Genomic DNA, 19070 nt, shown 5'->3' with positions numbered 1-19070 from the left:
TTAGCATAATTGGAGCACAGAAAATTCTACCAAAAGTGGATGATTATCGTAATAGGGCTTGGGGATTAAGTTTTCATTTGCATTTAGAACGACAATCTGACGCACAAGAAAAATACTGCAAGTATATGGCGACGTTTTCTGTAACCGAAATATAAACATCGCAAAAGTTGATAAAATTCATCCGATAGCTTGTCGATACTGCATTCATTTGTTTTCATCATATGAAAAAGGAAGGAAGCCTTTTGCAAGCGCAGGAAATGACAAATCATTCATTTGGATGATGATGTTTGGGTTCAGTGTAGGATGATCGATTGTAAGCAAGGGCAATGCAATAAGGCATTTTATGAGACGAGATCGAAACACCTTTTTTTCTCGTGTTTATCTACTTTGAAAATTAGTGGGAGACCGTTTGTTTGGTTATTTCGCGCTGAACATTCCAAAGAGTCGGATCATCAATTCTACCTATTTTACTTCGCGGTTTATAGAGCATAAGAACAAAGCTTTTCATACGATTTCCAATACGTGTTGCTAGATTATTCATACCATTGCATTCTAAGCATAAAATGCTGAAGAAAACATGGATTATAAGTAATGTGACCAGATAAATTTTGTGTGAGCGCGGGACAAAAAGAAATCATAGTTTGATATGTTTTAGAAATACGCTTAAATCAAATCTTTCAATTTTTTATTTTACAAGGCTTAGTTTGCTAACAGTTCAATAAACGGCAATTCATTTTAGAAGTCAAAGCTTTCTTCAAAGTTGAATGTGCAGCTCAATGTAGCTGCCATGGAGCTTCGTATAATTTTGAAGTTTAGTGGTTCCTTGTCCGATATCTGCAAAGTAAATGGAAGTTTGAAATTGTTTAGCCTTTGTATTTTATGTTACCTATGAATTTATTTTCCATTGATTTAAGCAAAAAAGTAAATTCAATTAATTCAACGGAGAATAACACGTAGAAATTAAGCAATGATGCAAACCGCAAGTTGAATCATGAGCGATTCTCGGTGCCATGATGTTTGACTCGCGCTTGATTTAAATTTTGTATGAGATTTAAGAATTTGAGTTTTCCCAATATCAACACAGTAAAGATCGTCTTCTAACTGGGGTAGATTTTCCGCAAGATTTTGATCCGCATTGCATTTAAATGGAATGGAATTTTGGACGTTCCGTGTTGAAATCCAAGCAACTATGCAGCAGGATATACATGGAAGCAAATTCTGATTTCAGGATTCCCAGGGTGTAAGGCTTGGGCAGTGCCGTAGCGTGCGGTTGGCCGGGTTGGCCCCCGCCAAGGGCGCCAGTCATCAGGGGGCGTCAAAACCAAGAATCACGGTATGAAAAACAGAACAATTTTAATAGTTACAGGGCCAATTAACAAACCGACTACGAAATCTGAAGTTCTATAGATATTTTGAGTAATCTAAAGAAAAAAAAAGAAAAGGTATTTCTTTCATATCAAATAAATATGTCAAATGGTTTGGTTTAGTTTTGGCTGCTATTTTGACTTCTTTGAGATCTTCGGAACCGATTGTAATAAGTCTAAAAATCTCATATTCAAAAAAACAGTGGATTGGACTTATATATATTTTTGGACTGTAACTGTCACTGTTCCTAACAGCTCTAACGGCTTATAAGCTTATATAACGGGGTAGGGGTAAGAGTAAGGATGATGTAGATTTAGGATAAATTTGCTCGTTTTATTCAGAACACCAGTCTGTTGTTCCAGAAATCGTGACTCAAAATACACCGTTTCCATTTCAAGAGTTTATTGTCCCAACCAGTGATGGGAAATGTCAAAAAAATGTCATGGGGTTGCTATTACTAATTTGCTAATAACTTTTTTCCAAAGTCTTTTACAACTCGGATTTTTTTATTAACATGTAATGCTTAAAGGATCCTACAACTTTGCCAAACAGGTCATTGTTCTAAATATACAGTGTGAGGCATGATAACGAATTTAAAAAAATGTCACGGAATGTCATGACATTAATGTCATTTGACACTAATTCGGCTCTCACGCCGCCAATTTCAGTTTTAGAGCAATGACCTATTAGAAAAAGTTTTAGTATCCTTTGAGTGCTTTATGTTTATATAAAACAAACGATTGTAAGTTACTTGTGAAAAAAGTTATTAACAAATTAGTCCCATGACATCGATATGACATTTCCCGTCACTGGTCCCAACCATCAGGGTTTTAAAAATAATTTATCACGATTTTCAAAGTTCCCACCTCCATGATGTACTTTAAAGTACGCCAGTTCCTTCAATTTAGTGCAAGAAACAGCCATTATGGACAGTATGAGCTGAAAGGAATGATCTTTCAGCCCGTTCTGAACACTTCTATAGATTCCATACGCAGATCCAGAAATACCCATGACACTGCAAAGTTCCATGCATCTTTGCCATATCTAGCAAATAGTAAAAAATATCACAAAATTTCATAATTTTTCAGGGCAAATCGCCGAATACTGCTTACTATTTTAAACACCTTCATTTCACTAAACTTTTTAACCTTACTTCTAAGCAGTGGTGCAATTTATCAACAATGCCTGCTGAGTGTGATTCTTTTGTTTTGTATTTTTCTCTGTTCCTCTTTGCCTCTGACGGTGCCTTTCAGTCAGAACGACAAAGCAGGAGTAGTTTAGCAAACTCGGTTTGCCAACAGCGGGCTAAAGCTGATGATGATTCGGCACAAATTTCCTGTCATTGTCTTTCAAGTGATAGTATTCACCCATGCATTTATATAGGGCCGTCGCATTCACACAGCAGCGAGTGAACTGAATAGACTGTCAGTGCGGGCTGCGTGTGCAATGAGAAGATAGGTCTTTTGTTTACTTTATCTTTGATTGTTGCTGCTACCCATTTTCAGTTTTCACTGCTAGGAAAGGAGTGTGAAGAGGGAATGGTATCAATATCCAACAAATTTCAGTCACTGAGATTGAGAATTCGCACCACTGACTTCTAAGTGGTCGGGGTTCAGCGAAACCGCCCCAAGCGCCTTTTTGACTGACTTGTGATATTTTGTTCGTATAATCAAAATCGAGTAAACTAATTCATATCAATTTCTTCGTACATTTGTTGTTGACTATCCTCAGTTATTGGGTAGAAGGATATCCGATACGAATTGTGATCAATTTGTGCAAGTGTTTTTCATTGGCGCTTGGTGCGATTTGGCTGAACCCCGACCAAGTGATATTCAAATAGTTATTGGAATGTAAAATATTGCACATTCTTTCTTTAGTAAGAGAGGGGCGCCCAAAACAGATTTCGCCAAGGGCGCCGGGAATGCACGCTACGGCTCTGGGCATGGGTAAAACAAACTATAGAGATAATTTATTCTGAGTCACAGGAAAACATTTTAATCTTGATTTCTATGATCCATGAATTTAAAAAAAATCTAATAATTTCTTTTAAAATACTAAGTAATAGCTAATAACGTATTCTATTTTTCTGTATTTCGCGGGATATTATCTAGAAATAAGTTGAATGCAGGACGTTTCGCGGGACGCTTTCCAGCGCGGGACAAATAGTGAAAATGCGGGACTGTCCCGCGAAACCCGGGACGCATGGTCACATTAATTATAAGTAAAACGTTAAAAAAATTATTTTGTGTTTCGACCTAACGGAAAGTTCACGCAGAATCATACCAAAACAAAACATAGAATGTAAATAATCGGGCCGCCGCGAAACGTCTCATAAAATACCTTATAGTGCTGTCCAATGAGCAGCTCGAAGTAGCTCGAAGTTGTTCCCGTCCTACTCGTTCTTTTTAGTCAACAAATGGGCATGAGCAGGGCAGGGATAATTCCACTTTCGGACAGTGGGAGTTGTACATGTTGTACATAGATCACAGTAGCTTATGTGTGACCCGATTTTGTCACAATTAGGTTGCTGTAACCAGTGCTGCTTGGGATGGCTAGCATTTCTAGTTGTCGCGACCGGGTTTTATCGACCCGAGCTTCTTTGTCGTACTCGACAATCCAACTATCCCTTCTCCAACAGCGATGCCTCGACTCAAGGATTGTCCCTGGACCTTGAGAAGAACATCGTGTGACATCATCAATGAGTAATCTCGAAAAATTAGTCGAATTTCTTTTACCGATATCAATCAATTTTTGTTTCATAATAATTTTTCTCCATATTTAATAATCATACTCCACTATTTCCATTTATATATTACTGCACTTACTAGTGATGTACAAAAAATCAAATTCAAAAAATGTACAAAATCAAATCAAATAAATTATAAAAACTAATCCGCGTGTAAAAAATAAAGACGCCGAAAATTATACTATTCTGGGCATAGAATCTTTTCCAAAAAAATTGCCCTAAATGTATGCAATTTCTAGAGAATTATGTTTTTAAATCGTATAAATCTCGCCTTACTTTTCAAAAGGACCTACGTAACATTTTTTTCATAAATTAATTTGAGTATTGCAATCAATAGATTAATACGAAAGCTTTTGTTTGCAGTACTCAAATTTATTCATGAAAAAAATTTTAATTAGGTCCTTTTGAAAAGTTAAGTGAGAAATAGTTAGATAATGCAATAGAATTTGCACACATTCAGGTGACAATATTGTAGGGATCAGAGGAAAGTATATGAAACAGATTAAATTAGTCAAGTTGTGGTCCTACGCCAATCCATTATTATTTACATTCGGTAAAATGGTCGAATCCAAATTTTGACATGGGTTGGTAAAACCTACCGATCTGATTTTTCTCGGTAACGAACAACAGAGCGAACAATAGCTCGAGAACAACGATAGAAATTCGTGATGGTGATAGAAAGAGAAAGAAAGATTCGGAAGGGGCTTTGAGCAAAGCCCATTTGAAATGAGACATCAGTTTGGTGTAGAATGTGGTTAGCGACGGACGTCATCCAGTCAGGTGAACCACCGGATCGGGCCTCGAAAATGGCCGGCGGATCACGACAAATATGTGTGCTCCTTTTATGTACATTACCTTCGTGTGAATTTCAACAACTTTTTCTATCTTTGTAGTCGGAACGCTTTCGATTAATAAACGTTGCGGACGGAAAAATAATGGGGGGATGTAGGCAATTAACTTTTGGATGCATTAACCATACTAAATCGAATCCAACAGTCGCAATCGAGAAAAGCATCATTACCACCTGGGTTTTTAAAGTGAAAATTTTAAGTTATCGTACCGTCGTCGGGGGAGACAATGGGTCAATTGGGGGTGAGAAAGGGGTCACTGTTTCAACTACATAGATTTAATGTATATGAGGACAAGGAAACTTAATTATGAGAGCCCTTTTTGAACGATTTTGTTATCCGATCGCCAGACCGTCGGCGAGGGTGCTGACCCATTGTCACCCCGAACAACGGTATTCAACAATTTTTACATTTTAAGTTACGTAAATTTTGTTCTAAACCAGTGACATAAGTAATCGAATGAATTATCTTAAAATATTCCTACATGATGATTACTGCGTTATTCAATGCACAAAGCTGTTTTACGTAGCCGAGCGGACGTGTCTTGTACACAACTCATGATTTTTTTTCATTTTAAAGTTAATTATTATTATTGCTCCTTGACTCTTCGGAGTCCATTAGGACATAATTTTTAATAAAAATTTGTGACGGCCTTCCCTTCCAATAGAAACCAATATACTAGGAGCTCACGTATTGTTTACTCAACTTGATCTAATTTTAAAATTAAGTGAGAATATTTGACAATTTTAATTCATTTGATTTAATAACTAAAAACGTACCATTAAACAGCGGGCATACAGCTTTTCAACTGTTTTAGAGATGAAATTAAAACGGCCTGCTGGGGAAATGCATGTATCAGGTTCAAACTCAAGACAGTGTCCGTAGATTGATCCGTAGAGCCGTAGAAACTAATCAATACTGTAAATCTACGGAAATTTTCGTAGATCTAGCATCGCTGTCTCAGGGCTATTTATACCCATTGATCCCATTACGATCGCTTGTACCCGTACCTTCGTTTGACTGTTGATCCGTTTGCGGAAAAAAATCCGACAAACGGTGGTAAACCTGCAAGGACACCCTTCCGAAAGAAAAACCTCTTAGAAGGTCAGATTTCACGCTCAGTTATGAACATTAATTAAAACATGGAGTCTTCAGTGTGTTCAGTGTTCAAGTGATGAAGTCTTCAAAGATTCAATTTAGAAATTGCCCAAAATTTTCCCGAAGAAACTGGGGAAACATTATTTTTCATTGCTATGAAAGGGGGCTTCTGACAGCTCTACTACAGACTATATCGAACTGCAGCGTTGGTGCCGTCTCGAACAATAGCAACTGCCGCAGTATGGATACTACTGTGACGCTAAGCTCGCCCTGGCAACGATGGACACTGCGAGCAAGCTGTGGATCCTGCGTGGTCAGACAGATAATTAAAGGGTCAATGAGGCTAGTGGGAGTATTCTCGATACTCTTTCCCTTGTGTATTGTTTCATTGAAAGCCAGGGAATTCAAAACTAGTGAAAAATCTTTTAAATTTAGATCCTGAGTGTGGATCTTAGGTTAGACTAATACAATTCTGCGCCCCCTGATTAAATTTCTGTGCCTTTACCCGCAAAGCTGAATGAAAACCGTTCCTTTACTTTTATATTTGTTTCCACAAGTACCGTTCCTAGAGCTAAAATACAATTTAAAAAGGTCCTAATTTCATGCCTCATTAACAAGTTAGCAATACGAGCTTGTCGAAAATCGAACCATAGTTACGTGCAGAAACTCCCGTCAACTGAACCAACATTTTTTCTCTACTCACCGGAATCACGATATACACGTCGGCCAGCTTGCTCCGGATGGTCTTCACCAGTTCCAACAGTCCTTCGGTTACCTCTTCGGCGCTGTCGCTAATATTATTCGTTCCAACATGCAGCACGATCGCCTTTGGCCTCACGTTTTCCAGCTCGCCGTTCTGCAGTCTCCAGAGCACGTTCTGGGTCCGGTCGTTTCGTATGCTGAAATTCAAACAATGCATCGGCACAAAGTGACTGTTCCAGTATTCGGTGAACTGCAGCGCTTCCAGAATGCAATCTCCGACAAACATCACGTCCGGGTCTTTCTCCTTGCACTCCTGCACGAACCGCTTGTGCACACTGAGCCACCGGTCGTCACCGTCCAGATCCTTGCAGATGGTGGGAATCGTCGTCGAGGTCATTCCGTTTGTTCCACCGCGTAGGATTTAACAGCGTAAACAGCGCTTTTCGAGTAGTGAAATTCGATTTGGTGGGGGAAGAAATTTGCAGCCGTAGAAAAAAAAATCGTTTGTAAACACGACCGGCCCGATGGGAAGCTACGTTTCTTTTGACTAAATATCAATGCAGCCGTCAATATGGGTTTCTAATGTAATGGAATAAGCACTTATTTAATCTGCTGCGATACACAACGGACCAGGAAAGGAACTTTTTCCAGTGAGCAGCAGCAGCACCACAATTTTTCTTCCAGCACTTGTCGTCACGGTCGTCACCCTTTTTGTCGTCGTCTGCTTGTCATCCGCCTTCGCTTTTGTGACTGTCATCCGCGGCCTGACAGTAAGCACGAAGGTAGGTGAAATCGGGTAGGTGAATTGCAGCCAAGAAGCACAATGATGCAGTGCCATCTGAATGTGAGTAAAGAAACTTCCGACCGTACACTGTAAAAATAATAGAGGTAATAAACTATAGAGGACGATTAAATGCAAATTTTCAAAACGACTTGTCTGCTTGTGTAAACGGGGATTCAAACGTCGATTTGTTGAATCTGAGAGCACTCCCATGCAAACCAACACCATCAACAGATGGCCGATGTCTTCACCTATGTGTTGATGGTGCTGGTTTGCGTGGGAGTGCTCTCAGATTCGACAAATCGACGTTTGAATCTTTGTTTACAAAAGCAGATAATTCGTTTTGAACTATCTGGTATTGGATTGTCGCTGCAGTTCCTTTGTTATCGCTTCCAAACATGTTGGGTACCTATCTGTCAAAACGTACTGATTTTTCCTTCGTTGACGTAGGGATGCCAGACATACAGACATAGGCGAATTCGAGAAGGATCCAGTGACAGAGTGCGCTGCGAGTGTTTGGGAGAAAAGTCGTCCAGAAGTGATTATTTACATTCAAAATCAAATTTTCTCCATCAAATTTACTTAACTTTTTTGGTATATTGTCACATGTTTTCCACTGGCAATGGCTTCTTACAGTCTTTAAGGTGATTATAGAATGGAGCCCGTGGTGAATTTCAAATTCACCACACGTTTATTTACATACATTTTCAAAACCCAAAATCTGGCGTAATAGTTTTCGTACAGTGCCGAAACTCAAATTATGATTTTTCAACATAACTAAGCAAACGATCTACCATTATTTCAGACCCATACGTGCCCATACGTGTTATGGTTTTTTCATCTCGTGCTCTTGAAAAAAAATATTAGAAAAGCACGTGGTTGACAAAATGGCCGATTTCTGGCTTCATTCTATAATCACCTTAAGCAGCTGTTGAAGACAAATCCCACCCAAATAAGCCGCGAATTAAAAATCCGGGAGTTCATAACCAAGATAGTGCGGCGGAGGCACTGCAGGAGATGTGCTATTTAATCGGAATAATCATATTCAGCACCCACCGGATGAAAGCTCATCCCAAAGAAAACAAAATTTTCATCCAATTTGCGACTATTCCAGATTTCATAGATGGTTGGATTATCCAGAAAACGCGAAAATCGTACTCCCTCCGTATGCTGCCAATGCACTTTTTTGGCCAACGACACTTTTTTCGTGGTTCTTGTGACGACCACCAGATGTCGAAATGATCGTTGAGCTTTACCCAAATTCGCCTATACAGACATTTGGTCTTGCATACAGACATCATGCAGATTACAGACATTATACAGACTTTTGATTAAAGTTACAGACTTTTACAGACATTCAGTTTTCGAAAACTTTGGCCGGCCAAACAGAATCCTGTTGGGCTATCCAATTAAACCAATCTGGGTTTCCAAACAAAATTGTTATGGGGATTCTGTAAGGATTTCTATAAAGTTTCCAAACGATAACATTTTGGAATTCCGAGCAGAGCCTTTGAGGCTTCTGAACGGGATTCCTTTTGGGTTTCAAACAGAATCCTTTTAGAATTTCAAACGGATAGATTATTTGATTCCTTTGCGAAACTTCCATTTCGAAATTCCATTCAGAAATCTAAAATTCATCCAATCTGAAATTCAAAATGATCCCGTTCGAAAGCCCATCCGTTCGTACGGATTTCCGTACAGAATTATGTGAACTTACGAATGTAATCCTTCTGGGTTTACTAACGGAATCCCTTCGAGTTTTCGAACGAAATTTTTTTGGGCTTACGAAACGAATCTTCCAACGGAATTCTGATGGGATTCTGAACATAATCTTTCTTGAATCCCGAATGGAATACTTTTGGTCTTCCGAACGGAATCGTTTTGGACTTTCCAAAGAAAAACTTCTAGACTTTCGATTGGAGCATTCTGGGCTTCTGAACGGAATCTTTTTCTGCTTCTGAACAAGAGATTCCCATTGGAATAATTAAGCGATTTTCTACAGAAGCCCTGAAAGGATTTTACTCGAAACTGCAAAAGGAATCAATTCGAAAAACCCAGAAGAGTTCTTTCCGAAAGCCAAGAAGAGTTTCAGTTCTTCTTTAAGTGATGAACTTTGTACTGAACTTAAAAATCATTCTAATAAAGCTACGAAAAAAAAGCTCCGTTCAGAAAACCAAAAAAAAAACTCGGTTCGTAAATCCTTTCTTTGGGTTTCCGAACGAAATTATTTGGGATTCTGGAAGGAATTCTTTTATATTTCTGAACGAAATTCTTATAGGCTTCCATAACAGAGTTCTTTTGGGTTCCTAACGGAACCTTGTTGGGCTGCTGAATGAATTTATTTTGGACTTTACTTTCGACTGAATTCCTTCTAGACTTTCAAAAGGAATACTATTGGAATAGCGAGTGGAGTCGAGTTTTTTTTTCTCATTCTGTATAAGGGATATCCTTTTGGGATTCCGAAGCCTTAAAAGATTCCGTTAGGAAGCCAAAAGTATTTTGTTCGAAAGCGCAAAGCTTACTTGTCTTCAGTATCTCGTACTTGACTCGACTAAGTATTACAATGACTTTTTGATTATTGAAACTTCGATATTCTACGTTTTCAAAAGTGCATGGTTTTTGAATAATTTTCTAATTCCTGTATCTTCTAAACTCCATACAGACAAATACAGACATTTTGCTGAGATTGATACAGACTTATAAAAAATGTATCTGGCATCCCTATATAGTGCCCTATAAGTTTTAGCTCTTAAAAACACTAAATTTCCTACATTGTTAAAATGAAATTAGAAAATGTTGGAATCCCAACTTTTTTTTCTCTGTGCATCATCATCAGTGTGGGCTATGGACGTTGATTATGCTGAAGTGGAAGAATCGGCCTTTAATCCTCAACCTGCACATTCTCTCATTGATCGGCCACCACCCGATCACACGCCTTTGCATATCGCCCATCACTCTGAAAGCTGTGCCCAGATCGTGTGCGTTGCCGCAGCTCTGGTAGATGGTATGATTACCTCTAAACATTGATTCGCACTATTGATCCCTTCCAACAAACCTCATGCAGCGCTACGATGCCGAATCCACGGTCCTTGAGCAACAACAGCGAGTATGAAGTTGAGAGATTTGCAGTTCCACGAACCGAGTTAGTCCCTTTCCTAAGGTAGCTCGTATCTCGGCCAGCACCACGGGGAGGTAGGGATAGGAGTTGCTGGGTAAGAGGCCAAGGACCGCGAGATGGGGTTTATTTTATTCCTTCAGGTACGCGAAATACCAATGGTATGCTTTACCCAGCATTTTCCGTGCCAAACTGCTTCATATATGATTCAAAATAAATAACCTTTATGTAATTTGATTCGGATATTTATTCAATTCTTTACGACTTTCTTCTAATTGATCCCAAACTCGCAAGAACTATGTATTGGTTTTTAGCGTGGAACAACTCCGTGTATATTATTGTGCTTTGAATAAGTTTTTTACATATCTACATGACAATTTCCTATAACGGAAAACACATCAATCGTAGAATACACCATTCTACTTAACATGATTGAAGTCAATGATATGATTTAAAGTTATTCTAAATACCTCATTTATAACTTTATTTATGTAGGAAGTTAAATAACTTCATCTTGACATTTAAGATTTAATAAACTCATACATAATTTTGTCATGGAGATCACAATAAAACCACAAATTCGTATCATTCATTCATTTATTTAGTCTACATCTATACAGATAACACTGAATCAACAATTTGACGCCACAATACACGGTTCGAGGCCGCATCTCTCCATCCTCGAATACGCCCCACGCTCGCCAAGTCGTTCTGCACCTGGTCTGCCCATCTCGCTCGCTGCGCTCCACGTCGTCTCGTACCTGCCGGATCGGAAGCGAACACCATCTTTGCAGGGTTGCTGTCCGGCATTCTTGCAACATACCCTGCCCATCGTACCCTTCCGGCTTTAGCTACCTTCTGGATACTGGGTTCGCCGTAGAGCTGGGCGAGCTCATGGTTTATTCTTCGCCGCCACACACCGCCTTCTTGTACACCGCCAAAGATGGTCCTAAGCACTCGTCTCGAATACTCCGAGTGCTTGCAAGTCCTCCTCGAGCATTGTCCATGTTTCATGTCCGTAGAGGACTACCGGTCTTATTAACGTCTTGTACATGACACATTTGGTGCGGAGGCGAATCTTTTCGACCGCAGTTTCTTCTGGAGCCCGTAGTAGGTCCGACTTTCCACAGATGATGCGCCCTTGTATTTCACGACTAACGTTGTTGTCAGCCGTTAGCAAGCGATCCGAGGTAGACGAATTCCTCGACCACCTCGAAGGTATCCCCGTCTATCGTAACACTGCTTCCCAAGCGGATCCTGTCGCGCTCAGTTCCACCCACAAGCATGTACTTTGTCTTTGACGCATTCACCACCAGTCCAACTTTTGTTGCTTCACGTTTCAGGCAGGTGTACAGTTCTGCCACCGCAAATGTTCGGCCGACAATGTCCATGTCATCTCCGCGAAGCAAATAAATTGACTGGATCTGTTGAAAATCGTACCCCGGCTGTTACACCTGGCTCTCCGCATGACACCTTCTAGCGCAATGTTGAACAACCAGGCACGAAAGTCCATCACCTTGTCTTAGTCCCCGGCGCGATTCGAACGAACTGGAGTGTTCGCCCGAGATCTTCACACAGTTTTGCACACCATCCACCGTTGCTTTGATCAGTCTGGTAAGCTTTCCAGAGAAGCTGTTCTCGTCCATAATTTTCCATAGCTCTACGCGGTCTATACTGTCGTATGCCGCCTTCAATCAACGAACAGATGGTGCGTTGGGACCTGGTATTCACGGCATTTTTTGAAGGATTTGCCGTACAGTAAAGATCCCTGGTCCGTTGTCGAGCGGCCGTCAACGAAGCCGGCTTGATAACTTCCCACGAACTCGTTCACTAATGGTGACAGACGACGGAAGATGATCTGGGATATCACTTTGTAGGCGGCATTAAGGATGGTGATCGCTCGAAAGTTCTCACACTCCAGTTTGTCGCCTTTCTTGTAGATGGGGCATATAACCCTTCCTTCCACTCCTCCGGTAGCTGTTCGTTTTCCCAGATTCTGACTATCAGTTTGTGCAGGCAAGTGGCCAGGCAAGGGCTCATCTTGATGAGCTCAGCTCCGATACCATCCTTACAAGTTGCTTCATTGGTCTTCAGCTGTCGAATGGCATCTTTAACTTTCCTCAAGGTGGGGCTGGTTGGCTTCCATCGTCCGCTGAACTGACGTAGTCATCTCCTCCGCTGCGCTTGACTTTTCATATATTGCCTGTACTCTCAGCGCCATTCAGATGTTCCTCGTAGTGCTGCTTCCACCTTTCGATCACCACATCGTTCGTCCGTCAAGATGCTCCCATCCTTATCCCGGCACATTTCGGCTCGCGGCATAGGAAGCCTTTGCGGGATGCATTGAGCTTCTGATAGAACTTGCGTGTTTCTTGAGAACAGCACATCTGTTCCATCTCCTCGCCTCCGCTTCTTCCAGGCGGCGTTTCTTCTCCTGAAAAGGCGGGTCTGTTGTCTCCTTGCTTCCGTCTATAACGTTCCACGTTCTGCCGGGTACCTTGCTGCAGCGCGACCGCCCGCGCTGCGTCCTTCTCCTCCAGAATCTGTCTGCACTCTTCGTCGAACCAATCGTTCCGTCGACTTCGACCCATATACCGACGTTGTTCTCCGCTGCGTCGTTAATGGCTGCTTTGACTGTATTCCAGCAGTCCTCAAGAGGCGCCCATCGAGTCACCCTCTTCCGGCAACGCTGCCTCGAGATGCTGCGCGTGTGCGGTGGCGACATCAGGCCGCTTCAGTCGCTCTAGGTCGTACCGCGGCGGTCGTCGGTACCGAACATTGTTGATGACGGATAGTTTTGGGCGTGGTTTAACCATCACCAGATAGTGGTCAGAGTCGATGTTAGCGCCACAATATGTCCTGACGAAGTGCCGTCCATCAATCACAACGTGGTCGATTTGTGATTCTGTCTGCAGTGGTGATCTCCAGGTGTACTGATACGGAAGGATGTGTTGGAAGTAGGTGCTGCGAATGGCTATACTCTTGGAGGCGGCGAGATCAATTAGTCGTAGGCTGTTTTCATTCGTCGGTCTAAACTCCTCCTCTTGCCCAACCTGAGCGTTCGAATCTCCTATGATGATTTTGACGTCGTGGCTTGGGCAGCTGTCGTACTGGGCGTACCAGCTGGGAGTAGAATGCGTCCTTATCATCATCAGTGCTTCCGGAGTGTGGGATATGGACGTTGATTATGCTGAAGTTGAAAAACCGGCCTTTGATCCTCAACCTGCACATTCTCTCATTGGTCGACCACCACCCGATCACGCGCTCTTGCATATCGCCCATCACTATGAAAGCTGTTCCCAGCTTCGTGTGTGCTGCAGCTCTGGTAGATGGTATGATTACCTCTAAACGTTCGCACCATTGATCCCTTTCAACAAACCTCCTGCAGCGCTACGATGCCGAATCCACGGTCCTTGAGCACATCGGCGAGTATGCGTGTGCTCCCGATGAAGTTGAGAGATTTGCAGTTCCACGAACCGGGTTTCCAATCGCTAGTCCCTTTTCGTCGCAGTGGTCTTCGCCGATGGTTCCGGTCCGTACTCTCTTGTTGATTGTTCGTTGCGAATGTTTTTTAAAGGCTGGCTTGCAGGGCCTGACACCAAACCCCCTAAATTTCCGGAGGACCATTGTGCACAGTTTCACTTAGAGTCCCTCGCTGGCACTCGGACGATGATCAGCCGCCCCTAACATGGAGAACAGACGCTGTTGTGAGCCGATCCTGACATGGAGAACAGACGCTCAGTAAGATTTGCACCTCCGCCCCCTTCCCTGTCAGCATACGACCAAAGTTTCCACCGGGGTTGGTTACCCGATCTTCCCTAAGGTTGCTCGTATCCCGGCCAGCACCACGGGGAGGTAAGGATAGGAGTTGCTGGGTAAGAGGCTTAAGGACCGCGAGATGGGGTCTATTTTATTCCTTCAGGTACGCAGAAGTACCAATGGTACGCTTACCCAGCATTTGCCGTGCCACCCCGTGCCCGTGCCAAATTCGTATCATATATTATATTAATTAACTTTAACTTTTTTTTATGCAATATTATATGAATCTAACTCCATATGGATATTTAAATAATTTCAATCTGACATCCTTATACGACTGCTGGTTTGCTGAGGTATTACGTAGTTTACGTCGAGAGGTGGTGTCTCGTACACAACCCTTCCAATTTCTTCTCCTTTTCTTTATGCTTCTTTTTATCCTTTCTCCTTCTGTCTTCCTTTTCTTTTATTTTTGTTTCTTTTCTTCTGTCTGCTTTTTTCTTGCTCCTCCTTCTTCTTATTGGCTTTTTGATGTCACTCTTTATTATTCCATTTGCCTCTTCTGTTTTTCCTTTTGGTTTCTTATTTTAGCTTTATATTTGACTAATTTATGATCAGCATTTCTAGACTAACATTTGAAAAGGGCGTAACAGCCAAAATTTATTCCTTCTGATTCTTCGTCCACATATAAAGCTTTATCATGTAGACAGAAAGAATCAGAAGGAATAAATTTTGGCTGTTACGCCCTTTTCAAATGTTGGTCTAGATTTATCTGTAACAATTACCGTTCTCTCGTTGGTCATAGTTGTTACGTTCATCCCATGTATCAGCTGCTTTCCAAAAAACTATCCTTGAGGCAAACTGAATATGAATTCTTCAGATAGCGTAAGTAATGTTATCAAGATAACGTAACCAACTTATACCTACCCATGCTTGATTTACCACTCACCCAACCGTCGTCGTCTGGAAAGTGTCTTAATCGGAAAAACCGTGAAATGTAGGCACCGCATGTCAGATTGGACCGACCCTCCAGCGACTGACATTCTCTTAGGTTCGTTTGCTGGTCAATTACTAGTATAAACTCGCTAACGCCAGGGTCGCTTGGTTATATTACCGAACAAAAACTAATGCTTGAGGGATAGTGTGTGGCTTGTGCCAATCAAGGCCTAAAATCGTTTCCGCAGTTATTCAATTTATAACTACATATCTTCGATCCAGCAGCAAAAGATAAAGCCATCAGCCAATGCATAAAAATGCTTTTGCCCTCTACAGCAAGAAGTTCTCGTTAGTAAAAATGCTGTCTCATTCCTCTTTCTCTGATACAAATATCTCCTGCTCAGCATTCCGTATCAAATTGCCAATGAAGTATCACATATATGTCCAACCGACTGCCAGAGCCCGGCACTCTCGTTCACCATGATGTGATACCCAGCTCACTAGAAGCGCAGCTTTGCTTGAAGCCATTTATTTTAACCCTTAAATGCGCAAATGTTGTTTTACGAAAACAACAAACTTGCAATAAGTTTAATGTTAATAAATTCAATGGTTATTGTACATCCAAAAAAATAATATTTCCGACGATTTCCTGCAAAGAAAATCGTCTTTGCGCCTATAAGGGTTAATCGAACGCATTAAGGCGGTACCTACTGGTAGCAGAGAACTCTCGCTGGAAGTCCAGAAACTGTGGAAATGCACATTATGGATCATTAGATTGGAAGAATTAAAGCTTATTTCGCTCGATTGCTCCCCTGGGGAGATGGGTTCAGGAAGAAGTTTGAGTTGCGATGAAAATCTTAATTTCATTTCCGTTCCTCTCATGCACCAATTTATTGCGACAGTTTAGATGGCTGTTATATTTTTCCTCCATTGGTTCAAGTATGTTAGGATCAGTCAGTTGCAATAACAGCTGACTCCAGAATTTCGTGACGGTCGTTGAAGCTCTAGAAGTTATAAGTCCGCTTCAAGAAGAGGGTATCCAGCAGACGAATTGCCAAACTCGCATGACGATGTACAACATGGTACCATTATTTAGATTCTGGGAAATATAATTATGAGTTTCGAGCAACTGAATGGCTGCACGTTTTTAGCTGTAGGCTGCTCCGTGAAACATTGTAAATTTGTGTTTGATGAATTTATATCGCACACTCGTTACTTATTATTTGTTTCTGCTGCTTTTCTGAAAAATTTGAAATGTTATTCTTGGCCTGGTATCCATTCCATCAATTGATGTGATTGATTAGTCAACTAAATCAACTATGGTCATAAAATTTTTCTTTTCCGCTAATTGACCAATACAGCGATGTCATAAATCCAGTAGGAGTAGACTTTTTTATCAGTAGACATGTTCCAATAACATATTTTAAGTTACCTGAATAGATAAATTATCTTACTGTTCGAGCGTGGAGCCCGTAAATGCCAGCCACCGGAGGTTTTTCTTCCCACTATGCGCTAATAGCGGCGCACCAGATCACGGGTCGTGAAAACTCACCACCAAAATCACTTCGCAGGTCTGTTTCTCAGCAGAACAGCATACCTCAGTATCACAGCTCGATTGTGATGTATCACAATTCACGACACTATTGTCCCGATATAACCGTGTATTGCGATCACGGATTATTACGCACGCACTCACGAAAATACTTAAGCTGCCACCGTTGGCCACAACCGCAGATACTTCGGATCGGGATAGAAATTTGTTGGATTTGGTCTGCACTGAGCTAATTACCTTTATTGGCGCGATCGAACGGACGAGAATTATTCCGTGTATATGAAAATCGAAATTTGTTTTCAATAAATGAAATATCTGCGTTATCAGACGTCGCAACTCATTTCTGATTAGTGCGCATGATAGTACATCCATGCGTGCATGATGCACTACTACTAATGAAATATTCGTGATAGCAATGTTCATGTCGCAGTACGCTCGCAACTCATTTCGATTAGGCCATGATTACATCCATGCGCATGATGCCTCAATGATATTCATTGTCGCGACTCGGGCACTCATCAGGCTTGGTCAGACTCAGTCGCACCGCGTTCTCAATCGGTCGGTTGGGCGGCCGACAATATATACGCGTGCTTACTCGTCCACTTTGGGGTTCTATTTCTTATTTACTGTTGGGTAGACAACCACACATCGCATACCACTGAAAATATTCTACGACCAACTTAATGTTTTACATGAATTTTCACCAGTTGTAAGCCATGTGAAGTAACGTTTGTCAATGTCAAAAATCAACACGATCAAAATAGTTGGACGATTTTAATGGATAAAAAAACACTTGAATTTCATGATGATGTGTGAAGGAACATCAGTACATCCACTGAAAGATTTGTTTTGAATTGGAAAAAGCAAAGGCGAAGAAAATGATAAAACTTATTGAATGAAATAATAAACGTTTTTAATAATATAATCGTATGGTCTGCATTATGCCTTTGTTATAATTTTATAAAATGGGTCCTTTGCTTTTGGCTTGTTAGATCAAGTTCTAATTTTTAGTTTATTACCACCATGTGCTTGTTTTATGATGTGGTTCGCCTCCGTGTCGCCTCACAGACGATTTGCATAATTCAACCTGTAATGTAGTTCACGTATAAATAATAGTCGTTAAATTTAAATAACTTTACTTTTTCCCTTTGTAGCCATAAACTATTATGTACATCAATTATTACTTTTTATTATTTATTGCGAATAATATTGCCCACCACAGACTTGCTACACATCTAACGTTTGTGGCAATTTTTCTACTTCTCAAATTGAATTGAATAGAAACAATGTTCAAAACATATTCAATAACAATGTTCAAGCACAACCACATTTTACCTTCAATGTGGAAGAAAAATAATTAGAAAGTAGCAGCTTCATGGAAAGAATTCAGAACCGTCCTTCTTGGGACGAAGAAAAATGTCTGGATTGAAGAGCGAGAATCTCTGCTCGAAGCCGCGTCCATTCGGAATACGAAAGTAATGCCTCTACTCACTCTTAGGCAAAATCTCATTGCTATCTGTCAGACTTTACGTGAAACATGGCATATATCATCTTGTCCCTCACAATAAAATCCCATAAGGAACTGTCAGACTGTGCATGAAGAATTTACCTTCGTAGTCGCGAATAGAGCTTGAAGTAATATTTTTACATTGCCTTTGTATACTTACAGACTATATCTATAAGAGATTTGCACAATGTATCCCATCCCGAGCACGAAGGAATAACTGATTGATAACTTAGAAATACCTTTTGGTATCATACCAAAATTTGTTGTGGATTCATTATTTAGAATTTCCTTTCAAACTAACCGATACCTCAATTAATGATTATATCTTATTAATATTGCTAATAAGAACCTTAAGGAATCGTGAATCAATGTTTACATAGTGCCTTTAAAAACTGTTGGGTATCTGCCATAAGACATATAACGGATGGCAGGCCAACGGCACAATCTGGCGATGGGTATGGACTTGCAATGGACTTGTCGAAAAAAGCAGTTCAGCACATCAATCGCGTACTGTCGAATAATCCAGCAATGAGATCGATGAACAAATAAGTTTTTAATATTATTAACTTTTTGACGTAGGACTACGTCTGTGTTTTCTATATTGAGGTACACTTTACGATTGCGAAAATCAGGGACGTCTACGTAATGCAGCCAATAACTTCTA

At 40.8% G+C, this 19070-nt stretch overlaps 1 protein-coding gene across 1 annotated transcript; it reads right to left on the bottom strand.

Annotated features, from left to right (window-relative positions):
- Nucleotides 1-6667: 6667 nt before the first annotated feature.
- LOC134207135 (platelet-activating factor acetylhydrolase IB subunit beta homolog) lies at nucleotides 6668-7506 on the bottom strand. The gene has a single exon (XM_062682855.1). It carries the CDS (start codon nucleotides 7154-7156, stop codon nucleotides 6668-6670), a length of 489 nt encoding a protein of 162 aa, XP_062538839.1. The 5' UTR covers nucleotides 7157-7506.
- Between the last annotated feature and the right edge of the window lie 11564 nt (nucleotides 7507-19070).

The sequence above is a fragment of the Armigeres subalbatus genome, chromosome 1, assembly GCF_024139115.2.
Source record: "Armigeres subalbatus isolate Guangzhou_Male chromosome 1, GZ_Asu_2, whole genome shotgun sequence".
Lineage (NCBI taxonomy): Eukaryota > Metazoa > Arthropoda > Insecta > Diptera > Culicidae > Armigeres > Armigeres subalbatus.
Note: the sequence above shows the minus strand (reverse complement) of the source record. Positions and strands in the feature narration are given on the sequence as shown.